This window comes from Neovison vison, chromosome 4 (assembly GCF_020171115.1).
Source record: "Neovison vison isolate M4711 chromosome 4, ASM_NN_V1, whole genome shotgun sequence".
NCBI lineage: Eukaryota > Metazoa > Chordata > Mammalia > Carnivora > Mustelidae > Neogale > Neogale vison.
In genome coordinates, this window is record NC_058094.1 from 138,158,820 (window position 1) to 138,180,403 (window position 21,584).

The 21,584-nt window shown below is 49.0% G+C and overlaps 1 protein-coding gene across 1 annotated transcript; it reads right to left on the minus strand.

Annotated features, from left to right (window-relative positions):
* Positions 1-473: 473 nt before the first annotated feature.
* On the minus strand, positions 474-20,746 carry LOC122905388 (spermatogenesis-associated protein 31E1-like). The gene is made up of 6 exons (XM_044247005.1): positions 20,678-20,746; positions 15,453-15,647; positions 15,021-15,078; positions 14,414-14,474; positions 10,285-14,164; positions 474-740 (listed from the first exon to the last, which is right to left on the minus strand). Exons 1-6 carry the CDS (start codon positions 20,744-20,746, stop codon positions 474-476), a joined length of 4,530 nt encoding a protein of 1,509 aa, XP_044102940.1.
* Between the last annotated feature and the right edge of the window lie 838 nt (positions 20,747-21,584).

Here is a 21,584-nt window from a genome sequence, read left to right on the forward strand (position 1 = left end):
ATCTATACTTTTAATGCCATTCTGATCAAAATTCCACCGGTATTTTTAATTAATTTTTAAATTTATAGCTATCTATCTGTCTATTTAACTTGTTTGTTTTAGAGAGGGAGGAAGCATGATCAAGTGCATGCAGAGGGAGAGGGGGAGAGAAACTTTGGCAGACACCATGCTGGGGACAGAGCCCAGTGCAGGGCTCTCAATCTCATGACCCCAAGATCATGACCTGGGCAGAAATCAAGAGTCAGGCCTTTAACCCATGGAGCCACCCAGGTGCCCCTGGCCTGATTTTTAAGGTCTCTGTCTAGTCCATCTCCTTCACAGCTACCCTCACTGCCCACCGCCTCCTTGTACATGGTCTCTTTGCTCTGAAGGTTGGCATATGTTATGCTATGACTTTGAAATTCACTTCTCAGAGAATACCTCTTCTGGGGAAGGATCTAGGAAACATGTTTCATGGAACACAGATTGTGGATTTAACTGTAGTGTGTTGTACAGATCTGTTTGAGGCCTCTGATACTCAGTCGAGGTGAAATTCTGTGATCTGCTCCTGGACCTGAAGGCTCTGTCTTCTCTGAGTCCTTGTGGAGCACAGAGCCCACCGCAGGGCCCAATCCCAGACACATGGGAGGCACCGAGTCTGGTCCAGCGGGACCGTCAGACCAGCGGCCATCCACGGAAGACACACAGGCACAGATGTTACTGACGGTGACCCAGGTACTGAGGACAGAGTCTGGAGGACACTGAGGACATAATGGAAAAAGCAGTGCTTGTCACAGGCCCACACCTCTCTAAAAGGGTTAACAAGAGTCCTTGCGGGGGAATCTTTGAAGCCTCTGAGCTTCTGTGAAAAGGAGTCGGGAACTGAAGTATGGTGTGGAGTGGAATCAGTAAGAAGAATAAAGAAAGGTTCTGTTGACTGACACAGGTTGCAGTAATGCATCAAAAACCCTGAAAAGGAATGCCTGGCGGCTCAGCTGGTGAAGCATTTGCCTTCGGCTGGGCTCCTGATCGCAGAGTCCAGGAATCGTGCCCTGTGTCAGGCTCCCTGCTGAATCACCCCCTTCTTCTCTCTGTCTCCCATTTGTGCCCTCTCTTGCTAGTCCTCTCTCTCTCTCAAATAAATAAAATCTTTACAAAAACCAAAAAAAAAAACCTTCTAAGAAACCAGAAACTCTGTGGAGTAAATGCGAAAAACCCCCAGCAAACCCCAAGTCTCCATGCCCCATGGGAACAGGGCCCCAGAGTGCTCTGTCTCTTGGGGCTGCCTGCAGCCGCACTCATTGCGTGGCCTGCTCCCCAGCTCCCTAGAACCTCAGGGCACCTGCAGCAGCCACATGCTCACTGACTCTTCTTTAGGACTGAGCTGCCTTGTGGACATGGAGAGAAAGCCAGTGCTGGCCCTGTGGCATCAGGAAAAGATTGTTCATGACATTATCAGGCAGACGGCCTGCAGATGGGGTTTAGGGTTGGGCTCAAGTCCAAACACAACAAGGAAAATGAGGATTTACAGCCAGGGATGGGGTGGGGGAGATCGAGTAGATGGGGGGTCACTAAGAGGAAAGGTTCTGGCAAAACTTTCCTACCAAGATTCCTGCTGAGGGCAGGCCTGGGAGAGAAGGCATCCCCGGGGGACAGTGGAGGATTTGGAACCTACTCAGAGAACAGGGGCCCAGGGTGATGCAGCCAAACTACTGGCAGGGTTCTTGCCAGAATGTGACTCCCTTAGGGAAGACCCAGGAGGCCAAGTTTGGGCCTAGTGAAAGAGAGTGCTTGGAGGGTCTGAGCAATATTTGTCAAGGAGAGAGTCTCTGCCAGTGGGTCTGCTGTCCCCTTCGCTGATCCTGGCTGGATGAGGTCCTGGGCCATATGAGGAGGAGCCAAATTAGGGCTAGGTCCCTGAGCATGGCCCTGCCTGGTTGTTTGGGACCATAGCCCAAAGGCAAATAAGACAGCATTCTATTGGGGATGTGTATAAGTCTTCTGGGGGCTCTTCCAGACCCCAGTCTTCCCCAAAGTTCCCTGACCTCCAGCCCCGTCCCACTCTCTCCCCCGTACCTCAGCTGGCTGGCCAGCCAGCCACTCCCTGCTGTGCCTGGATGGCCAGCAACCAGACTGTCCCCGTCCAGAGGCCCTCAGGAGTCTCAAGCCTGGCTTTGGGCTGTGCCCTGTCTTTCCTGGACACAGACAATCCACAGACTGTAAACTCCAGGGACCCAGACATGGGAAAAAGTAGATGAAGACAGAGGAAGGCCCAGAGAGGTGGGGTGTCAGCGCAGCACAGGTGGGCTTCATGCAGAAGGTCCCACTGTGAACACACGAACACCATCTGTAACCTCTTGTCAGGCAGAGACTTGAGCTAGCGGGGACAATGAGACCTTTAGGAAGCTGTTTTGGATGGACAGTCAGGAGACCCTAACGAGGGAGGTGATGGAAGCATTGCTGTGGGTGGGAAGAACATTCCAGAGTGCAGCATTTCAGGGCAGGCAGGGGACCTGGAGCTTCCAAGGGAAAGCATGGAGCCCAGCACAGCTGCAGCTAGAGGAGCGAGGGAAGGAGGTGAGCGCGAGGACACAAGGCCTGGGGCCAGGCCATCCCAGGCTCCTGGGCATGAGCAGGAGCTAGGGACTTACTACAATCAGACGGGACAGGATTGGACAATTTGGGGGAGGGGTCGTCCCATCAGGTGTACATGTGGAGGGTCATTGGCAGCTCTGAGAGCAGGCCAGGGGTAAGGGAGTGGACACAGGGCGATGCATTAGGAGGTTTTGTGGTAGCTAGAGAAGGAGACTGCGGGCAGAGGGTCTGGGTGGACACTGCCCCCCACTTCCGTTCTTTTTTTTTTTTTTTTAAGATTTTATTTATTTATTTGACAGACAGAGGCCACAAGTAGGCAGAGAGGCAGGCAGAGAGAGAGAGAGGAGGAAGCAGGCTGAGCAGAGAACCCGATGCGGGGCTTGATCCCAGGACCCTGGGATCATGACCTGAGCCGAAGGCAGAGGCTTAACCCACTGAGCCACCTAGGTGCCCCCCCACTTCCGTTCTTGATATTGCTCTTGATATTCCAGCTTTGGATGTGGGATCCTGGATGATTCCTGCCTTTTCCTGCGTAGACTGCAGTTTGCTCCAGAAACTCGCTGGCCACACTTCCTGAGAGGGGATGGACCAGACTCACATCTCAGGGAGGACAGACCAGACTCACATCTGAGGGTGGACAGACCAGACTCACGTCTCAGGGTGGACGGACCAGGCTTCACATCTCAGGATGGATGGACCAGACTCACGTCTCAGGGCGGACGGACCAGACTCATGTCTCAGGACAGACAGACCAGACTCACATCTCAGGGTGAACAAACCAGACTTATGTCTCAGGGTGGAACAGACCAGACTCGTGTTTCAGGGTGGGTGGTCTGACAGCAGTTTTGTCTGACACAGTGTCAAGGTCTGTGCTTATGCTGCAACTTTTGGCTGTGACATCATTGGTTTTGTGTCTGCTTTTTACTCTGGACTATAGGTTTCACGAAAGCAGAAAATTATGTTTTAAATCACGACTGCATCCCTGATTTTAACAGCGCCTGACACATGGCAGTTCCTCCAGAGGTGGTGTGCTCCTGTCTGCTCTTACCCACAGAGAAGGGGTACACCGCAAAGAGAAAGAGATCAGACATGCCTTCTGTCAGCAGGAACTTCCTTCTGTGTTCTTTCCTACTTTAGACTGAGTGCCCTAATTTCTCCTCTTTGTCTCCTCCATCATGATCCTTTCCTTACAGCCATGAAGAATAAGACTTTTCCAAGAAAAATTTAAATGTCTCACCATCAATTGTAATTCATGAATGTGATACGGAATTCATAATTTAGTATTAGAGTTAGTAAATGTTTTTCCTATGCTTTCTTTATTTTGAAAATGTGTCAGCATTTATTACTTATGAAAAACAGGTGCTGGATAAATTTCATTTTATGAAGCCTGGAGACTATGAATTATAAGGGCCAGAAGCCACATTTTTATGGTTCTATTTCTCAAGCGTCCAGCCTAATGGTGTGGTGATGGGATAATGGTGACTATAGGGATAGATCTCTGCTGACATGGGGACTCAGCTCCTTACCAACATGTTTGACTTATTCCATAGAAAGTGAGAATTTTTCTGAAGAAATTTTAGTGTTTGAGATGCCTGGGTGGCTCAGTGGATAAGCCTCTGCCTTCGGCTCGGGTCATGACCCCAGGGTCCTGAGATTGAGCTCCGCATTAGGCTCTCTGCTCAGCAGGGAACCTGCTTCCCCCTCTCTCTCTGCCTGCCTCTCTGCCTACTTGTGATCTCTGTCTGTCAAATAAATAAATAAAATCTTTTTAGAAAAAGAAATTTTAGTGTTTTTAAGTCACAGTTTTGTCAAAACAGTCAATTGCTTTCCCACGTACTAGCAATGAGTAAGTAGAATGTGAAAATAAAAAGTTAATGCTATTTTTTTTTTAGCACAAAAACAAGTGAAATAGATAGGTATAAACCTAACAAAATACATGTAAGATTTCTAGGAGGTAAACTTCCAACCTCTCATGAATGAAATTAAAAAGAATTAACTAGGATACTGGTGGCTCAGTTGGTTAAGGGTCTGCCTTTGGTTCAGATCATGATCATGGGATCTGGTCAAGTCCTTGTTCAGCAGGGAGCCTGTTCTCCTTTGGCTTGCTGCTCCCCCTGCTTGTGCTCTCTCTGTCTGACAAATCATAAATAAAATATTTTTTTAAAAAGAAAAATTAAATAAATGGGGACATAGGCCATGTTCTTGGATAAGAAAACTCAATCTTGTCAAGATGTCAGTTTTTTTCAACTTGATCTCTATCGATTCAACACAACCACGATACAAATTCCAAGTTATTTTGTGGATACTGACAAGCTGGTTCTGAAGCTTATATGAATAGAGAAGGACCCAGAATAGTCAACACAAGATTGGAGGAGAAGAACAACGTTGGAAGACTGAGACTACCTAACTTCAAGTTTACAACAAAGCCACAGTAATCAAAAGAGTCTAGTGTTGGTAAAAGAAGATGCAAATAGATGATGGGACAGAACGGAGAGTCCAGAAATAGACAAACATACATCTTGTGGACTGATCTTTGGCAGAGAAGCAGAAGCAAGATGTTGGAACCAAGACAGTCTTCTCAGCAAATGATGCTGGAACAACCGGATGTCCAACATGTAAAATGAAACAAAACAAAACACACCTCAAGATGGATCACAGACCAAAATATAGAACTATAAAACTCCTAAAAGAAACATAGGAAAAATTCCCAATGCTCTTGGGTATGGCAATGACTTTTAGATACGACTCCAAGGGCACAACCCACAAAAGAAACAATCGGTAAGCCAGAAATCATAAAAATTAAGAACTTTTGCTCTTAAAAAAAATGGTCAAGGGAATGAGAAGACAAGACACAGACTGTCAACAAGGCCTTCAAGGGACACATCTCACTGGACTGTCACCCAGAAGACACAGAGAACCAAGGTAGCAAGCTGATTCAAAATGGGCAGAAGATCTGGACATGGCCGCAAAGAAGTTCATAGGTGGCCGGTAAGCTATGAGGACACCCTCACAATCACATGTTAGTAGAAAACAGTACATTAAAACAACTGTGGGACACCACTACACACTAGGAGAATGGTCCAAATCCAGATCTCTGACAACACCAACTGCTGATGAGGCTATGGAGCAACTCTGCAGGGCAGTGTGGCTGTGGAGAACACGAGTGCCTGACTCGGGCTCTCCTGCTTCCCCCAGTGAACGATGCCGGGTGGGAGCGGGCCAGGCTGAGGGAAGGCTCCCTGGCACACCTGAGGCGTGGAGGAGTGCCTCTGTGTGGGAAAAGCAGCAACACACATGGCCAGGGGCTCGATTCCGAAGACCGATTCTGCTCCTGGGAAGGATTATGAATCTGACCCACCTCACAGAGGCAGCAGCAGCTGGGAAATCCTCTGGATCTGGAGGTTCCTCGTGGTGGGAGCACCACAGAAAGTGGAATCCTGTGTATTTGTGGACACTTCCAGAAGTTTCTGGTGATAAAGTAAAAGTGTATGAAATAGAATACTATGGTGACTGATCAAGGGAAATGCTCTTAAGGGTGAACACTGGAGACTGAGTGCATTTTTTTCTCCTGCCTTTTGGGGAAAGATCTTTACCCTGTGAAGTAATAAAAGTTATCACCTAATTGCCACCCTTCATGTTTTGTCCTCAAACATCTGGCTTATTGAAGTCAGTGTGAGACCTGTTTTAAATATAAATTGTTTTCAAAACCAAGCTTGTAACATGTCCTGGAGATCATGGAGAGAGGCTGTTGGATTAAAATCACTTCATTTCCAGCAAAATGGGGATCTGTGTTTATTATTTCCTCTGTTATGTTTAGTTTTTGATTTCTGTTTCTGTTTGGTATCTACGAATGGTGAAATGTTCATAAGATTTACAGGAGATGAATCTTCTTAGAAATAAAATACAGGGAGCCATAAAGTGTGGAAATATTCACAGTATTTTTCTAATAGATTGAACTACCTTAACTGTTTCTTCTAGGGTGAAGGTACAAGATTGTGTGGTAGAAATGGTACCCGCAAATCACTGGAGGCTTCCTATGACAGGTGTGCATGCCATGACCGATGGGAATGTTGCTTTAATGTGCATTACTAGTTAATTGAAATTTTACACAGTTTACTGAACTATGAATTGCTAGTGAAGGAAGCACATTCACATGTCATGAGTCTAAACTATTATGAATGTTTTTCTGTGTTTGCAGACTTTGTGGCCAAAGACTGAATAATGATCCCTCCACTAAATCTGATTAAGAGACAACTAGAAAAGGGTGTATTGCTCTTTGTAAAGCATTTTCTGGATGAAAATCTTCTTAACTGGTCCCACTTTGCTTTGATCAGTAACCTGTTCTGCATAAGTTGCACTTAAAAATAAGTACTATCCAGTATTATAAGACATCCACGACCATATTTCATCATTTTGTGATTCAGTGATGTAAGGGAGTAAGGCAGAAAAGTAGTTACAGTTTTGTAACTTATGGAGGATAGATGGGTATTTCTTGTTGAAATACGCAGGCCAAAAAGCGTTCATGTTAGCTCTGCTTCTCCCGATGAAGACAGACTCTGTCATCCCGATGGATAATCTGAGAGACTTAACCAGGAACACATGCTTGGCACCTGTCATTAAACAAGTAGTTTTAACAAGAAGAGAAAAGCGAGTTGCTTACAAGCAACAAGAAATATGCATATACTCTCATTAAAATGCTCCCTTTGGAAAGTGTTAATTCTATAAGGAAGGATTTTGATGATCAACTCTTTATCACTGTACTTTGATTATTAATGGATGCTTTCTTCCATTTATTCCCTTCTAGTAATTAGGTCTTGTGCATGTCTTGCGGACTAAAAGATGTATTTTGTAAGTTTTCTATTTGAAACAATGTGTCCTTTTTTAGCTCCATAATGAATACAATGTGGAGCCTGATTGCCTGAGTCTTGCAAAGTGTGCATTTTGAAAGAATTATTTAGAAAGGGAATCCTTCCAAGTCCTACATCAGTTTAAGCTAGTCTGAGCATTAGCACTTTGTCACATCTGGAAATATGTACAATACCATTCGAGGGCATTACCACATTTTAAGGAAAAAAATTTAAAAAGTAATATTTACCAGAGGATAAAATAGAAATATTTCTAGATACCTGACTCATTTGTAAAAACCTTCACATCACTGTGAGCCTGCTTGGTTTAAAAACAAGGGGTCACCGGGGTGGCTCAGTGGATTAAAGCCTCTGCCTTCAGCTCGGGTCATGATCTCAGGGTCCTGGGATGGAGCTCTGCATTGGGCTCTCTGCTCAGTGGGGAGCCTGCTTCCCCCCTTCTCTCTGCCTGCCTCGCTGCCTACTTGTGATCTCTGTCTGTCAAATAAATAGATAGAATCTTAAAAAAAAAAAAAGACAAGACTCACAAACGTGACAAAGCTCTTTTGTGCAAAATAACATCCCAGTCGCCCTGGGAGGTGAGAGTCTAGATTTTTGCTTATTTTATCCCTCCGGCTCAGTTGCCCTGAGCCTTTGCCCTGTTTTCAAGGCAGGCAGTCAGCCGTCTTGAATTCAGATCTCCTCTCCAGTGAAATGAACAATGGGACATGGACATCCTTTGACTAGACGTTAGTAAAACAGGACAGAGAAGATGTTTTCTCTCATTGGAGGTTGGTGACATTTTGCTTGTGCTTTTGTTTCTCTAAACCGTAGTCCCAGCTCCAGCTAGTGAAAGCCACGGGAGGAGAGTCTGTGAGTCTGCAGGTGGAAGCTGGATTCTTTCCTTCAGGGGGCAGGGACCCCATGCAGGGATAAGCCTTTCCAAGCACTCCTGAGCTGGGAGCCCCGCGTCGGGAGATGCTGACAACGTCCCAGAGTCCCGGGCTCTCAGGTGGGCACAGCCACTGAGTGCCCCCCATGCTGCAGTTAGCCAAGTGGTTTTAGCTCTGTTGTGAAGCTTTTATCGCTGCATGGCTACCCAGCTCCTAAAGAGTGCCCAGGGATGGGGGCTCTGCGGGGCTCTGGGGGGACCTCTCAGGGAGGAGGCTCTGTGCGGCATTTCCCAGGGTTTGTCTCTGGGGGTGGGGCCCCCAGATGTGACATCTGTCCATGTGGGTCTGTGGTAGGCTTTCTGTAGGTTTCTGGGTGTGAGTCTCTGGCAGAGATCTCTATGTAGGGTCTTGCTGAGGAGTCTCTATGGAGTCTCTGTATGGGGTCTCTGTCAGAGCAGTGTGTCGGGGGGCCCCAGAGGATGATGTTGGGCTGGGAGTGGTACACACGGTGGGGTGCCCTCCTAGACTGCACCCTCCTTCTGGATATGTCCCTTCCAGCCGGGGGTGGGACGAGCCCCATCTGAGGGCATCCTGCCCCTCTGGGCTCTGGGATAACCAAGACTGGGAGCCAGGCCAGTCCCTTGGCCTCTGAGTCCCCACTAGTCCCCTGGGAGCCGTCCTTGGGCCACACGTGTACATAAAGATCACAGATCACAAGTCCGTCCCAGGACCCGCAGACCTACAAGCTTATCAAATTGTGCATAAGTTTAGTTCTCTGCCTGAAGGCCTTGCTGCCTCTGGGCATCTGGCCGTCCTTGTGGGAGCTCAGGTGGCTTCTGTACAACTGCCACCCCACCCCTCCCACCCTCCACCCCTGGACTTGGCAGCTGGAGTGGGGCGGAGACCCTGCAGGGACAGCCACAGGGCCTCTAACTTCTCCCCTATGGGCCCTTGAGTGGCAGTGGGACACCAAGGGTCTTGAGTCGTCACACCAGGCATAGGCACACACTGTCACTTGTCCTCCTTCCTGGTGTCCCACCCTAAGGGCAGGGTCCCCCCACCCACAGCCACACCCCCTCCATCCCCCAGAAGGAGAAAGGGTTGCCAGTGAGCAGGCCCCTTCAGTGCCCGGGGCTGGGCAAGGCTGGTCCCTGGGGGTCTCTGTGGCACCCCCCACACACCCTCAGCGCCGGGAGAGAGCTTGTCCCTTGCGGCTCCAAGTGTGAGAAGAGGGGCTGACAGAGCTAAGACGGGATTCCCTGGGGTAAGAAGGCTCCCAGCATCCTCTACTCCCCGCAGGAGACTGGGGGGGGCAGAATTTCTCACTTCTGCCCTCAGGGCCAGCCTGTGTCTCCCAACTGCGGGCCCCACTCTGACCTAGGATTCCATCTTCCTGGAGCCCGAGCAGGATTTCTGCCTCGGCAGACCCTCCCTATAGCCACACAAGCTCCAGATGGAGGGAAAGCAGGAGAGGATGGGCAGAGCGAGGTCCCGGTCTGGGTCTTGTTCACCTTGTCGTGGAAACCGAAGGAGATGAGGAAGGAGGAGGGGTGGACCCTGCGGTCACTCATCCTCCAAGGCCCCATTCGTTCCGAAAGCCAAAGCAGGCCCTCGGGGAGAGCAGACCCTGATCCTTCCCACCCCACGCAGCAGGGCACACACAGAGGCCAGCACCACTCACGAGAAAAAGAACATGTATTTTGGGGAAGCAAAGTAATTGTGGCATGGAGAAGCCATTAGCCCATAGAGGATGTGCTAATGTGAGAAAAAAAAGTTTTTCTCTGCACCATTTGCGTTTTTTCTTGGAGGAAAGTTGTCCTCCCAGGAAAGGTGTGAGGAGCACAGAATGGTTGGCCCGGTGTGATGTATCTTTGAAGGAGGCAGTGCCTGGGGCAGTGTGGCTGCAGGGTGCAGCCTGAAGGGCCCAGCACGGGGGACCCGCACTGGCAGGGTCTGCTTGGGCCCCTATGCACCCGGGGGGGGAAGGGCCACGTGACCCACTCGGTCTTGTTGGCATAGCTGCGGCCCCTGAGGGTGCCATGTGGGCTGGCTGTCTCCCTCATCACCCTCCTCTGCTCTTGGTAGGAGAGGACCCTGTGGTAGCAGACACTGGGGTCTGCCAAAGCCTGGAGGTCCTTTTGGCACCAGCTGAACTCTGGGGTCCTGAGTCCCTGGTGAGGCACGATTTTCTCCTCTAGGATCTGCCCCACAGTGGTCACGACCACCTGAGCCTCAGCAGAAGTGCTGTCCATGGCCGACCTGCCTGTGGCTTGTCCCCGGCCCTGGGATGATGAAGACTTGCCCTTTTGAAGGGAATCTTCCAGTCCTTTGCCTTTACTGGGAAGGAACCACTGGAGCAGGTGCTTCATCCTTCTCCTGAAATAATTTTCTGGAGGTGCCGCCTCCTTTTTCAGTGAGATCTCACAGGTCTTGCTTCCCGAAGCTTCTGCTGACTCCTGGCTCTGGACGGGGCGTCTCACCTCACTGATCTGGAGGAGCTTCAGTTCCGATGACTCTTTGGCAGGCTCTCTCGAGGGGGACCTCCTGGAGCTTTCTCTCTCTTCGGGGGGGACACATGACCTGCTCAGGCTCTTACATTGGTGCTGCAGTCCTGGGGGTCCCGGCTGCCTGTGGCGGCTCTGGCCACAGGATCTTTGGCCATGTGGCACCTGGGAAGTAGATGTCTCTTCACTGGACCCGCTCTGGAAGCCAGACAGACATCCCTGAGAAGCCAAAATGTTGGCAGTGAGGAAAACGTTGGAGTGACAGTCTTGAAGGAGATGCTCAGTGGCATAGTCTTGAAGGAGGACCCCAGTCTCATAGTCTTGAAGGAGCATGGTGGGGCTGGTGGCCCGAGGCTGGTTCTCTGACTCCATCAACTTCTGGGGCTCCGATCCCCTGTGCTGAGCCTCAAAGCATAGCTCTTTGGGGTCTCGGGCGACCAACTTTGTAGGTGGTGGGGGGCTGTCACTTTTTCCTGAAGACCCTGATCTTCTCGGCTCTCCACGGAGGCCTTGGTTGTTGTCCAGCACGTGGGGTTCTAAGGTTACTCCCCAGGCAGGGGCCTCCTCGACCTCCCTGGGCTCTTCGGCACTCAAATCCTGGGGCTCTAAGCTGAGCTCTAGCACGGTCACGTCCCGTGAGGCCCAACCCCCATTCGCCCTTCTTGGCTCCTTCGTGGCTGTTGCTGGACTTGGACTTGCCTCCAAGGGACTGTTCATAAGAGTCCTCGAGGCAGTCTCACTGTGCCAGATTCTGCCCACAAAGCTGTATGTGAAGGTCCGAGAAGGTGGCCTGGTCCCCTGTCCAGCCGGAGGCCCACCCCCAGGTGCAGTCCCTTCCAGAGCCTGCTGGATTTCCTCACACGTAGGCTTGGGAGCACCAAGGGGACCCCCCCAGGTGGGATAAGACTCTTTCATCACCTCTCCTTGATAGGGCTGAGGAGGATTTCCCACAAACTTGGTTCCCGAGCCAGCCTTGGATACACAGGTGGCTGAGAGGGGACCAGAGGACTGGGAGAGGAGGAAGCCCTTCTCCAACTTGAAGATGTTTATAGGCTTGAGAACCTTAAGGGGGAGGCCCCACCGGTGCTTCACCCTAAACCTTATGATATGTGCTTCTAGCATCCGCTGAGTGTATGGACTGAGGATGGAAAAATCATGGAAGGTGGTCATGCAGCGTTCCCAACACTTGGAAATTGATGGCTTTCCAGGTTTCCCATGAGGGCTTGGCTTTCCGGGAAGGTCCAAGGCATGGTGGGCAGCGAGCCTGGAAGGAACCTGACCCTCTCTGGACTGCCCTAACTTCCTGAAATGGGCTTGAAGGTCTTTTTCTGGGTGTTTCTCTTCTGCGCTGCTTGTGGAGGTATTCAAGTCTGTGTCTGACTTCTCACGATTTCTTCCTAGAACCTTCCCTGGAGAGCTCATTGTGCCCCTGTGTAGATCTTTCCGGATCCTCCCTGCACCGGACCTTGAATCCTTGCCCAGGCTTTTTCCTGGCACGGTCCTTCCTGGGTACCTGGACCCAGTCTTCTGCGTGGCCTGGCAGCTTCCATCCGTAGACTCAGACTCAGACGTGGGACTGTGCCAGCTGTGTGCCTGGGGTACCTTCTGGAACTCTTGGTGAGGCTGTATCTTCCGGGATAGATGGATCCTGCGGGGCGGGCCCCTTTCTTGCTTCATGAGCCTCTTCCAAAGGTGCCATTCCAGTTGCTCCCGGAGCTCAGAGTCGATCAATTCCCCAGGAAGGACAAAGTCTGACCCATGGCCCTCAGGGGCCTGGCCACTCTGTGGAAGGTTGGGAGGACCTTGGCTAAAGACTTCCTGAGATCTTTTCACCACAGGGGGTACCTTGTCACTTTCTAGTTGCTTCTTCAGAAAGTGACATTCCAGGTTTTGAACTGCAGTTGACATGTAAGACGGTGTCTTCTGGGCTACAGCGCAGCTCCCCATATCCGGTGGCAGAGAAGGAGGTCCGACCGGGACAGAGGGTGCAAGGCTTGCCTGGGTCTGGGGCTGAGCTAGAGGGGAGAGCTGGGGCTGGTCTAGAGGGAGGGTCTGGCACTGATCCAGAGGGAGGGGCTGGGGCTGGTCCAGAGGGAGGGACCAGGGCTGGGTCTGATCCAGAGTGAGGGGCTGGGTCTGAGCCAGAAGCACGGGCAGGGACTGGGACAAGCTCATGGTCAAGGGTTGGGGAGGGACTGAAGGGTCCTGTAAGTCCTGGGTCAGGGAGAGGCGTGGAGCCAAGCTGGCCTGAATCCGGAGTGGCAAGGCATGAGAGAGCTCATTGAATATGATGGATGGGAGCTCCAGTGGGGGATCGGTCACCCTGACAGTGGCAACCAGGGATTCGCTGTGCAGAAAGGGGAGACCCCAGAAGAGCTGGTTATATTTCTGCTCCAAATTGTCCCCTGGAATCTTGGGATGTGGGAGCTTCTCAGGACCAAGCAGCTGTTTCACTTTGCCCCTCATGCTCCAGAATGGCGGGCAGCCCATGGTATCCTGCCCATCAGCTGGGGACTTGAGCATTCTTCCAAAAGATGTCAGCTGGTATTTTGACCTTTCCTTCTTTTCCTTCTCCTTCCAAAACTTCAGTTCTGTTCTCTTGGCGGTTAGTATCTCCAGAAGCTTCTGGATGTCTGGGTTATTGAGAGGGGGGATCCTAGTCTCTCCCTGTCTGTGTCTGGGGTCTCCCCAGAACAAGGCCTCTGATGGGCCACCAGACAGAGGCTCTTGATGGAACTCCAAGCATGTTGAGGTGGACAGGTTCCAAGCATTGGCAGCTGCCTGCCACCAGGACAGGGCCGAAATGGGGTAGTGTGAGCGGCCCAGGCCCGAGATGGCTGGGACAGAAGAAGCTGTCCTGTCAGCTGACCAAGGCATGTGCGGAGCTGATCTCTGTGGGATGGGGCATGGCGGGGGTCCCCTTGAGTCACTCTGAGGGAGATTCAAAGGAGAGTCTGGTCGCTCTGGGGCCAAGGAGGCTGTCAGAGGCTGAGGGGCGGCCTCAGAAGGAGGGAGACATGGTGGGGAAGAGGGAGGAACAAGGGGCTGGTGTGAAAAGCCATCCAGGGGGAGGAAAGGCTCTGCTGGCCAGGAAGTACTCATGGAGGAGTGTGAACTGACAGAAATTGAGGTTGTCATTGGTCCTGATGGCAGGGTGGAGGCCAGAGGCCGAGGGGGGCCCGTCAGTGGAGCGTGGGCAGGTGATAAGGCCATGATGGGAGCAGCGTCTTCCACAGGCTCCCTGCATGGCTGACCCGCTCCAGCTGGCGACCCTTGGCGCACCCGCCCAGGGGCTGCTTGATGTAAGAACTGGTGGAAGCCGCCCTGGTTGGAGAGCCTCTCCAGGTGGCTGTGGGAGACAGGAGGTGTGAGCTGCCGCTGCAGCAGCTGGGGCCAGGAGTGGTCCCCAGGGCCCTCCACGCCCCACACCCACGTCACAATGCTCCTGCTATCCCTCAGCCCGGGGTTTGGTCACAGTCTGTTCCCACGGCTCCTCCCAGCCTCCCTGAACAGCCCCAGAGGCTGTTTCCTGCAATGTGGGGATCACACCATAGACTTGGGGAGACTCACCCAGGGGAGAAGGGGGCAGATTCTTTACCTTTGCAGAAGGGAGAACAGGTCCCGAACCTCTTCCAGATCCTGTAGGCAATCTCTGAAAACTGGAAACAGGAGACTGGGTCACAGAGGAAGGCGGGGCCTAGGGGTCTTACGGAGGCTGGGTACAATGTCCCTTTAGGGGAGACCTTTGGGGGATTGGACTTGGAAGCCCCAAACAGCACTGTCCAAGGCCACGTACCAGCACGGTGATCACAGGGTTCATGATGGGGATCACTTTGCCTTTTCCAAAGTGCTTCCTCATTCATGACTGTGTTTGGGGAGGAAGAACCATGTGGCCTCACAGAAGAACCTGAGTGGAGTTGAACAGCTTGTCCACAGCAGGAGCGGGAGGCCCCGCCCTCAGTCCAGGCCCTGGGGCCCCTGCTGGGCAACACCGCTTCCAGCTCCTCAAGGTTTTGTTCTGGCACAGAATCTGGGAAGCCTCCAGGTTCTCCTCTTCCTTCCAGAAACCCCCAACCCCCCACCCCAGGGTTCTGTTTCCTGAGGGATGGGCTCAGGCCCTGGTGTCCTGGAGATGGTGGGGATGGGCCCTCAGAGCGGGGGGACAGTGTAACTGGGGCATGCAGGGGTGAGTGGTGGACACTAACCTTTCAGAGTCTGTTTTTTCTTTCTTCTTTTGCTCCTTCTCTGTGGCTCCGCTTGGTACTGAGATAAGAGAAAACCAGGAGGCTGGGACTCCCACCCCAGCAGCAGGTGACCCCGTGCTCAGGGGCCTGACCTCTGCTAGAGAGACAGTTCTTAACCTCTGGTTCTCAACCACTGGTCACTGTGTTTGGGAGGCTGTCCTGCACCCCTCCACCACACCTGGACTCTGGCCTGAGATCTTCGGGGAGAAATCCTTGTGTCCCTCTAACCCCTGTCTGGTCTGGCTTGTCCTGGATGCATGGTGGTCTACTCTCTCCTGACAATTCTATTCTTTCCCATCTCAGGAGTCTCTCCAGTGACTCAGAAAAGTAGAAAGAATAATAGAAAAGAAGATAGAATCACATTCTGCTGGGTCTGGACCGAGGGTTCCTTACCTTCCTGCTCTTCCTCTGTTTCTTGCATGGTGGTGAGGATGGATCAAGCTGGAAATAGGAAAGTAAGAGGAAGAAGATCCCCAGTCCCCATACAAAGGCAAGGATGGTATTAACTGCCCAGATAGTGGGATTGGAGCTCAGCCAACCATCAGTAAGGAATTCCTGAGGGAAGAGATAATTCTCCATCTCTTTCCTCTGAGAAGCATTAGTCCCACCACACTGCTGCCCTCAGGCAACTGAGCCCAGAGTTAGGGACCAGATCGCACTGCTGCCCTCAGGAAACTGAGCCCTGGGAGTGTATGTGCAGACGCAAGCCTCACGCCCACATCACAGAGCTATGGTCTGGTCACAAAGGGCCCTTGAGGGCAGGTAAGGGACATAGGTAGCTGCACCACATCCACTCTTCACCGCCAGCCCTGTAGCTCCGTCATCCTTCCACCCTCCCAGGCCTGACACTCCTACCCGCTCACTCTGCTAGAGACAGATCTTTGTCAATTTGCCTTTCATCCTGCATGGAGATCAGAGAATACCTGTCCCCCTTGGGATCTCCAGTTGTGCTTCATCAGTTTCGTAGCTTTTAAAAATCTGGACTTGTCCTTGGAATTTTGGTTAATTCCCAGGAATTTTGTCCTCTGTCTGAAGCTCCAATCTCCCCGCATAATATGTTGTTGCCTTACATCACCCTAGTACAAATGAAAATCAAATTTCTTTGTGCTTCTTTAGCCATGTGCACTTTGAAAACATCTTAAGATACTTTATTTCAATTAATCGTCACTAACTTCAGCTAGAGGGACTTCGAAAATGAATGATTATTCCAAATTTACAAAGCTAAGTAAGTACAAAACAAAATGAAATAGTTAAACCTCCAAGGTATGTTTCTCAGTAATTTCTAGTGTTTTTCCCTCTGAGATGAGCAGAGAGTAAACTGCTGAAACACTTCTACAACATTCTGTATAGGCACACTTGCACATGCTCACGCACATTCCTTAACAAATCCAGCATGTTCAAATCTTGGATTCAAGTTTTTTTTCCCAGTTCAAAGATTTCCTTTAGTAATTCTTGTAAGTTTGTGTATTTGGGAATATCTTTATTTTGCCTTCATTTTTGAAAGACAGATTTGCTAGGTATGGAATTCTGTGTTGACAATTTTTTTGAAAGATTTATTTATTTATTTTAGAGAAAGAGAGAGAGAGACAGAAAGAGAGCATATATGCACTAGCAGGGGGAGGAGCAGAGGGAGCAGGAAGGAGACCTTCCACTGAGCAAGGCCTTTGACATGGGGCTTGATCCCAGGACCCTGAGATCATGACCTGAACTGAAATGAAGATTCAGATGCCTAACAGAATGAGCCACCCAGGCACCTGGACAAGTTTTTCTTGTTTATCTTTTTGACTAGTGTCATTTCAGCACATTTCCCCCACTGGATCTGATTGGAAGTCAGTGGTTAATCTAATGCAGCCCTCTATATATGAAGGGACGTTTTTGTCTGGCAATTTCAAAATTTCTCCTTTGTTTTTCTATGGTGTGACTGTGATGTGTCTAAGAGCAGATCTGCTTGTTTTTATTTTACTGCAGGTAAATATTGACTCTATAATTAAGGGTTTCCATCAAATTTGATAAGATTTCAGCCATATTTCTACAAATATTCTGTCTTCCTCTCCATTTTTCCTTTCTTTCTGAGAACACTCCTTTAAGTAGATAAAAACTTCCAAATGAGTTCACAAATGTGGACTCCCAGGCTTGCAGCAAACTATTACTCAAGAGCCCAAGTTTCTCAACATTTGTGTCAGTGTCTAGAAAGTAGCTTTAGTTCTGAGAATGTCTTGGGTATAGGGTGTTTTGCTGACATCATGGGAAGCTGCCTGTGTGATGATGTTATGCCTGTGCCCATGGGCTCTGACTGTGGTGGTGGGGCTGTGAGTTAGAGCCATCACTTTGGGAAATTCTTCATCATGACATGGTCCAGGCTGAAGAGAGCAGGCCTTTTGAAAGAGGGATTCTCCTGCTAGAGCTAGAGAAAACCCACCATTTTGTAGTAATAAAAAATGGGGTCCAACCCAGTCCCGTCAAGTGGAAGGTATGTGCTCTGCAGTATCATGCTCAAGTTACAATGAACTACAGTGAAACATTCTAAGTGTAAATTATGTAGACAAGTTACTGAGGAAGAGATAAAAGTGACTTGCAGAAAAATTGTGCAGGATGGTTGCATTTGTTCTAGTTTCAAAACTATACAAAATCAAATATGATTTAGAGATGCATTTACTTTGGTAAAAATATAAAGAAAACACAGAGAATAGTGAACAGGACTGATGGATGGGGGAGGGATGTACAGACAACTCTAAAGATGTGGATGATACCGCATTTCTTAGAAAGGTTGGGATGTCTACCATGGGTCACCCCTAGCTTTCCCACGATGCTAAGTGCTGACTGTCCCTTCAGGTGGTACATAATATCAGAAATGGAAAATAGTATTTAAACTCTTCAAAGACTATTGCTTCAATAAAAATGTACAATTTACTTAACAATTCTGAGCTCTGGCCCTCTCCCTAAACAGACCCGGGAAGGTAAGCCGTAGTCCCATGGCTTGGCCCCTGGGCCATACTCATAAGTAGACAGCACCCCACAGGCACCATCATGGTCACAGCCAAATTGACATGCAGCCCGGTTTCTCAGAAATCCTGAAGCCCCAGATATTGCCTTACCAATGCATTCTCTGATACCAGGTTCATTGTTCCTGCCTGTTTTCATGTTCATGCTCTATGTAACGGCATTCATTCCATACCTGTGCCATAAATATTCAGAAGAAACCCAATGAGTGTTTATGAGAAGATGTCCTTGGAAATAGTTTCCAAGGGAACATTTTTTAAAAGCGACAGATCCCCCCCCCCCAGAGTATGACATGTTTTGGAGGATGGGTTGTTCTCCACTTTCTTCATTATCATTTCAAAATCTGAGATGCCATGATGACTCACTGGCCTTTCACTTTGTTTAACTCTGCAGCCTTTCTTATTCTTTAAAAAAAAAAAGATTTATATATTTATTTGGGAGAGAGTGATAGAAAGCACAACAGGGGGGAGGAGCAGAGAGAGAGAGAGAGAGAGAGAATCTCCAGCTGACTCCCTGCTAAGCACTGGTTAGCCAAGCTAACCCTGAGATCCTGACCTGAGCTGAAATCAGGAATCAGGCCCTTAACCCACTGAGCCATCCAGGTTGAATATCAGCCAGCCATGGGTGTCCATGTTTATTTCTTTGTTACGCATCTCCAACCTGCTCAATTTGACCCACTTCTTATGCTGATGAGGGAGCTAGTCAGAGCTCCCAATCTGTGTGGGAACAGCTGATCCCAGAGCCATGCGCCCTGGATCCGTTGTGAATTCCAATGTGAGTTGCCTGGCTTCTGAGCTTCCTAACCAGGCTCTTCTCCATGAGAGGATAGTGTGTTAGCCTGGGGGTGAGATTCATTCTTAATCACAATTGTAGCTGACACTTCTATTCTATATGCTCAGGTTTATGCTGAGTGTGTGACAGATGGTATATCAGCAATTCCACAAAGGAAAAAAAAAAACATGGCTGAGCTCTTCAGAGGGTAGCTCTCTGCCAGAGGATCAAACCCAGACTGGCTTGCTCAGAGTTTGGGGAAACCCAGAATCCTGGCTCCATTGCCTCCAGGAGAAGCAAATTCCATGCTCATGTTTTGTTGATGTCTGGTTATATATCCCTTCTTAGTTGCAGTTAAGTATGTTTCTTATTTGATTAATTTTATTCTTACGATCACTTTGCCTACTACTTCATGCAGTTACTGGATTTTCATTTTGTTTCTTTTTTTTTGTTCCTGGGTTTTGGTATATAGCCTAGTCCTTTTCTATACTTTCTTTGAAGGTGCTTGTTGAGAGTTTACTAGAGACTTCTGTTAGAATCTTTATAATTAATAACCAAGGCACATCCCAATAATTTCTGAGTAAATATGATGCCCATCTTCCATTATTTATTTATTTTCTTAATTAAAAATGTGAAGTACTTTCTGTAGTAGGGTTCTAGAATGTGTGTGTGTTTGTGTTTACTGTGAGAGAAAAAGAGAGATAGAGACAGAGATAGACACAGAAAGAGAGACATTTATTTTAAAGAATTTGCTGACTATGAAAGCTGGAATGTTTGAATTCTGCAGATTGGTGGCAGACCAAGCTGATGTGTCAATTTGAGTCTGAACCCTGCCTGGAGGCATAACTCCTTCACACTTGGGGGACCTCAATCTTTTCTTTAAAGGCCTTCAATGATTAGATGAGGCCCACCCACATTATGAAGCATAATCTGGTTTTTTTTTTCAATATTTAAGTGAAAATTACATATAAAATAATACCTTTGCAGTTACATCCAGACATATATTTGATCAACTATCTGGGTCCTCTGGCCTACACAAGTTGTCACATATAATTAACCATCACAATTAACCCTTGTCAATTTAGGACCCATACGCATCTCTTCAAGTCATGCTTAATTTCCAAATAAAGACAGTAACAAGGTTATACTTCTGTCTATCATGACGCAACTATCTTACAAACAACTTAGAATGCAATAATACATCCCCTAGCAGAGGATACAAAGTCCTTGGAGATGTTCTTTCTTCTGCCTGATAACCTGTAACTTCAATAGTAGGGTGCAAACTCCATATGTCATAGGTTCTCTGATAAGGGACTAAGAGAAGGAAGAAAAGAGATGGACCAACACAAAAATACTCATAACAAAATAACGAAGAAATACTCATAAGAATTAGAGTCCTGGAATGCCTGGGTGGCTGAGTTGGTTAAGCATAAGACTCTTGGTTTTGGCCCAGGTCATGATGTCAGGGTCATGGGATTGAGTTCCACATCGGGCTCCAAGCTCAGCATGGAATCCGCTGGAGATTCTCTCTGTCCCTCTGTCACACCCCCGACTTGCACTCTGAACAAAGAAACAAATGAAAAAAATCTTACGAAAAAAAGAATTAGAGTCCTTATTTCTGTAACTGGTCACATGGTCATAGCTGGTATTGTACCTGCTACTCCAGCTGCTTGTTCTGCATTACATTTGCTGTGAACAAACACCTCACCTGGTCATGATTCTTTATCTGGTGGAGTGACCCAACCCTTCATTCCTGGGTTTTCTGGACTACCAATAGTTCTTCCTGGAATGGGTGGTTGTCATTTTTCACTGACATTCGCCCCAGAGCTTGGTGGAATCTCTCATACTGCAGACATGCCCTCCATTTCCTCCATGGTGCCCTCCATTTCCTCCATGGTGCCCTCCATTTTCTCCATGGTGCCCTCCATTTCCTCCACGGTGGGTTAACAGTCTCATTTTTCTGCATAGTCAGGATAGTTAAACACCTTAACTCTCATTTTATGTGTATTCAAAGGCATGAAGAGCCCAAGGTGGCCGAGCAGCCATCTTCAGTTCCACTTTAATGGAATCACAGTATGTCTCCTGGTGGTAGCATTCTTCCCTTTGAATGAGGGTCTCTAGATCTGTAGGGCATGAGGTCACAGAAACACAAGGATCAGAGATTTCCTAGTGATGTCACTAGGGTAATACAGGTGTCCCTCCATGTCTAGTGCTAGCTTCATGGACCCGTGAATCCTGACTATGGGAGAAAGAGCATCACATACAGATGCATTGATTCAGAGCATACCCAGTCTCCTGAAGAAAGTTGCCCCAGGACAAATTTTGCCTGCAAGTGATTGCCACCCAGCCAGCTCTGTAACTGAGTCTTCAAAAGGCCATTTCGTTGTTCTAGCAAGCCAGTTGCTTCAGATGGTAGAAAGCATGGTACAACCATGAATTCTATCATCATGGGCTCACTGCTGCCCTTCATCTTCTATGAAACACATTCCTTGACCAGGGGCAACACAGTGTGGGACACCATGTCAATGGGTAAAGCATAAGTCCAAGGATAGTAGATTTAGCAGAGGCACTGTTTGCAGGGAAGGAAACTACATATCCAGAGCAGGTGTCTATTGCAGCAAGAACAAAATAAACACCTCCTCTTCTGTGACAAATGTGGCCCAGTGCAATCAAACTGCTACCGGGCAGCTGGCATGTCACCCTGGGGAATGGTGCCATGTTGGACTCTGCTGCTGGCAGATTGGGCACTCAGCG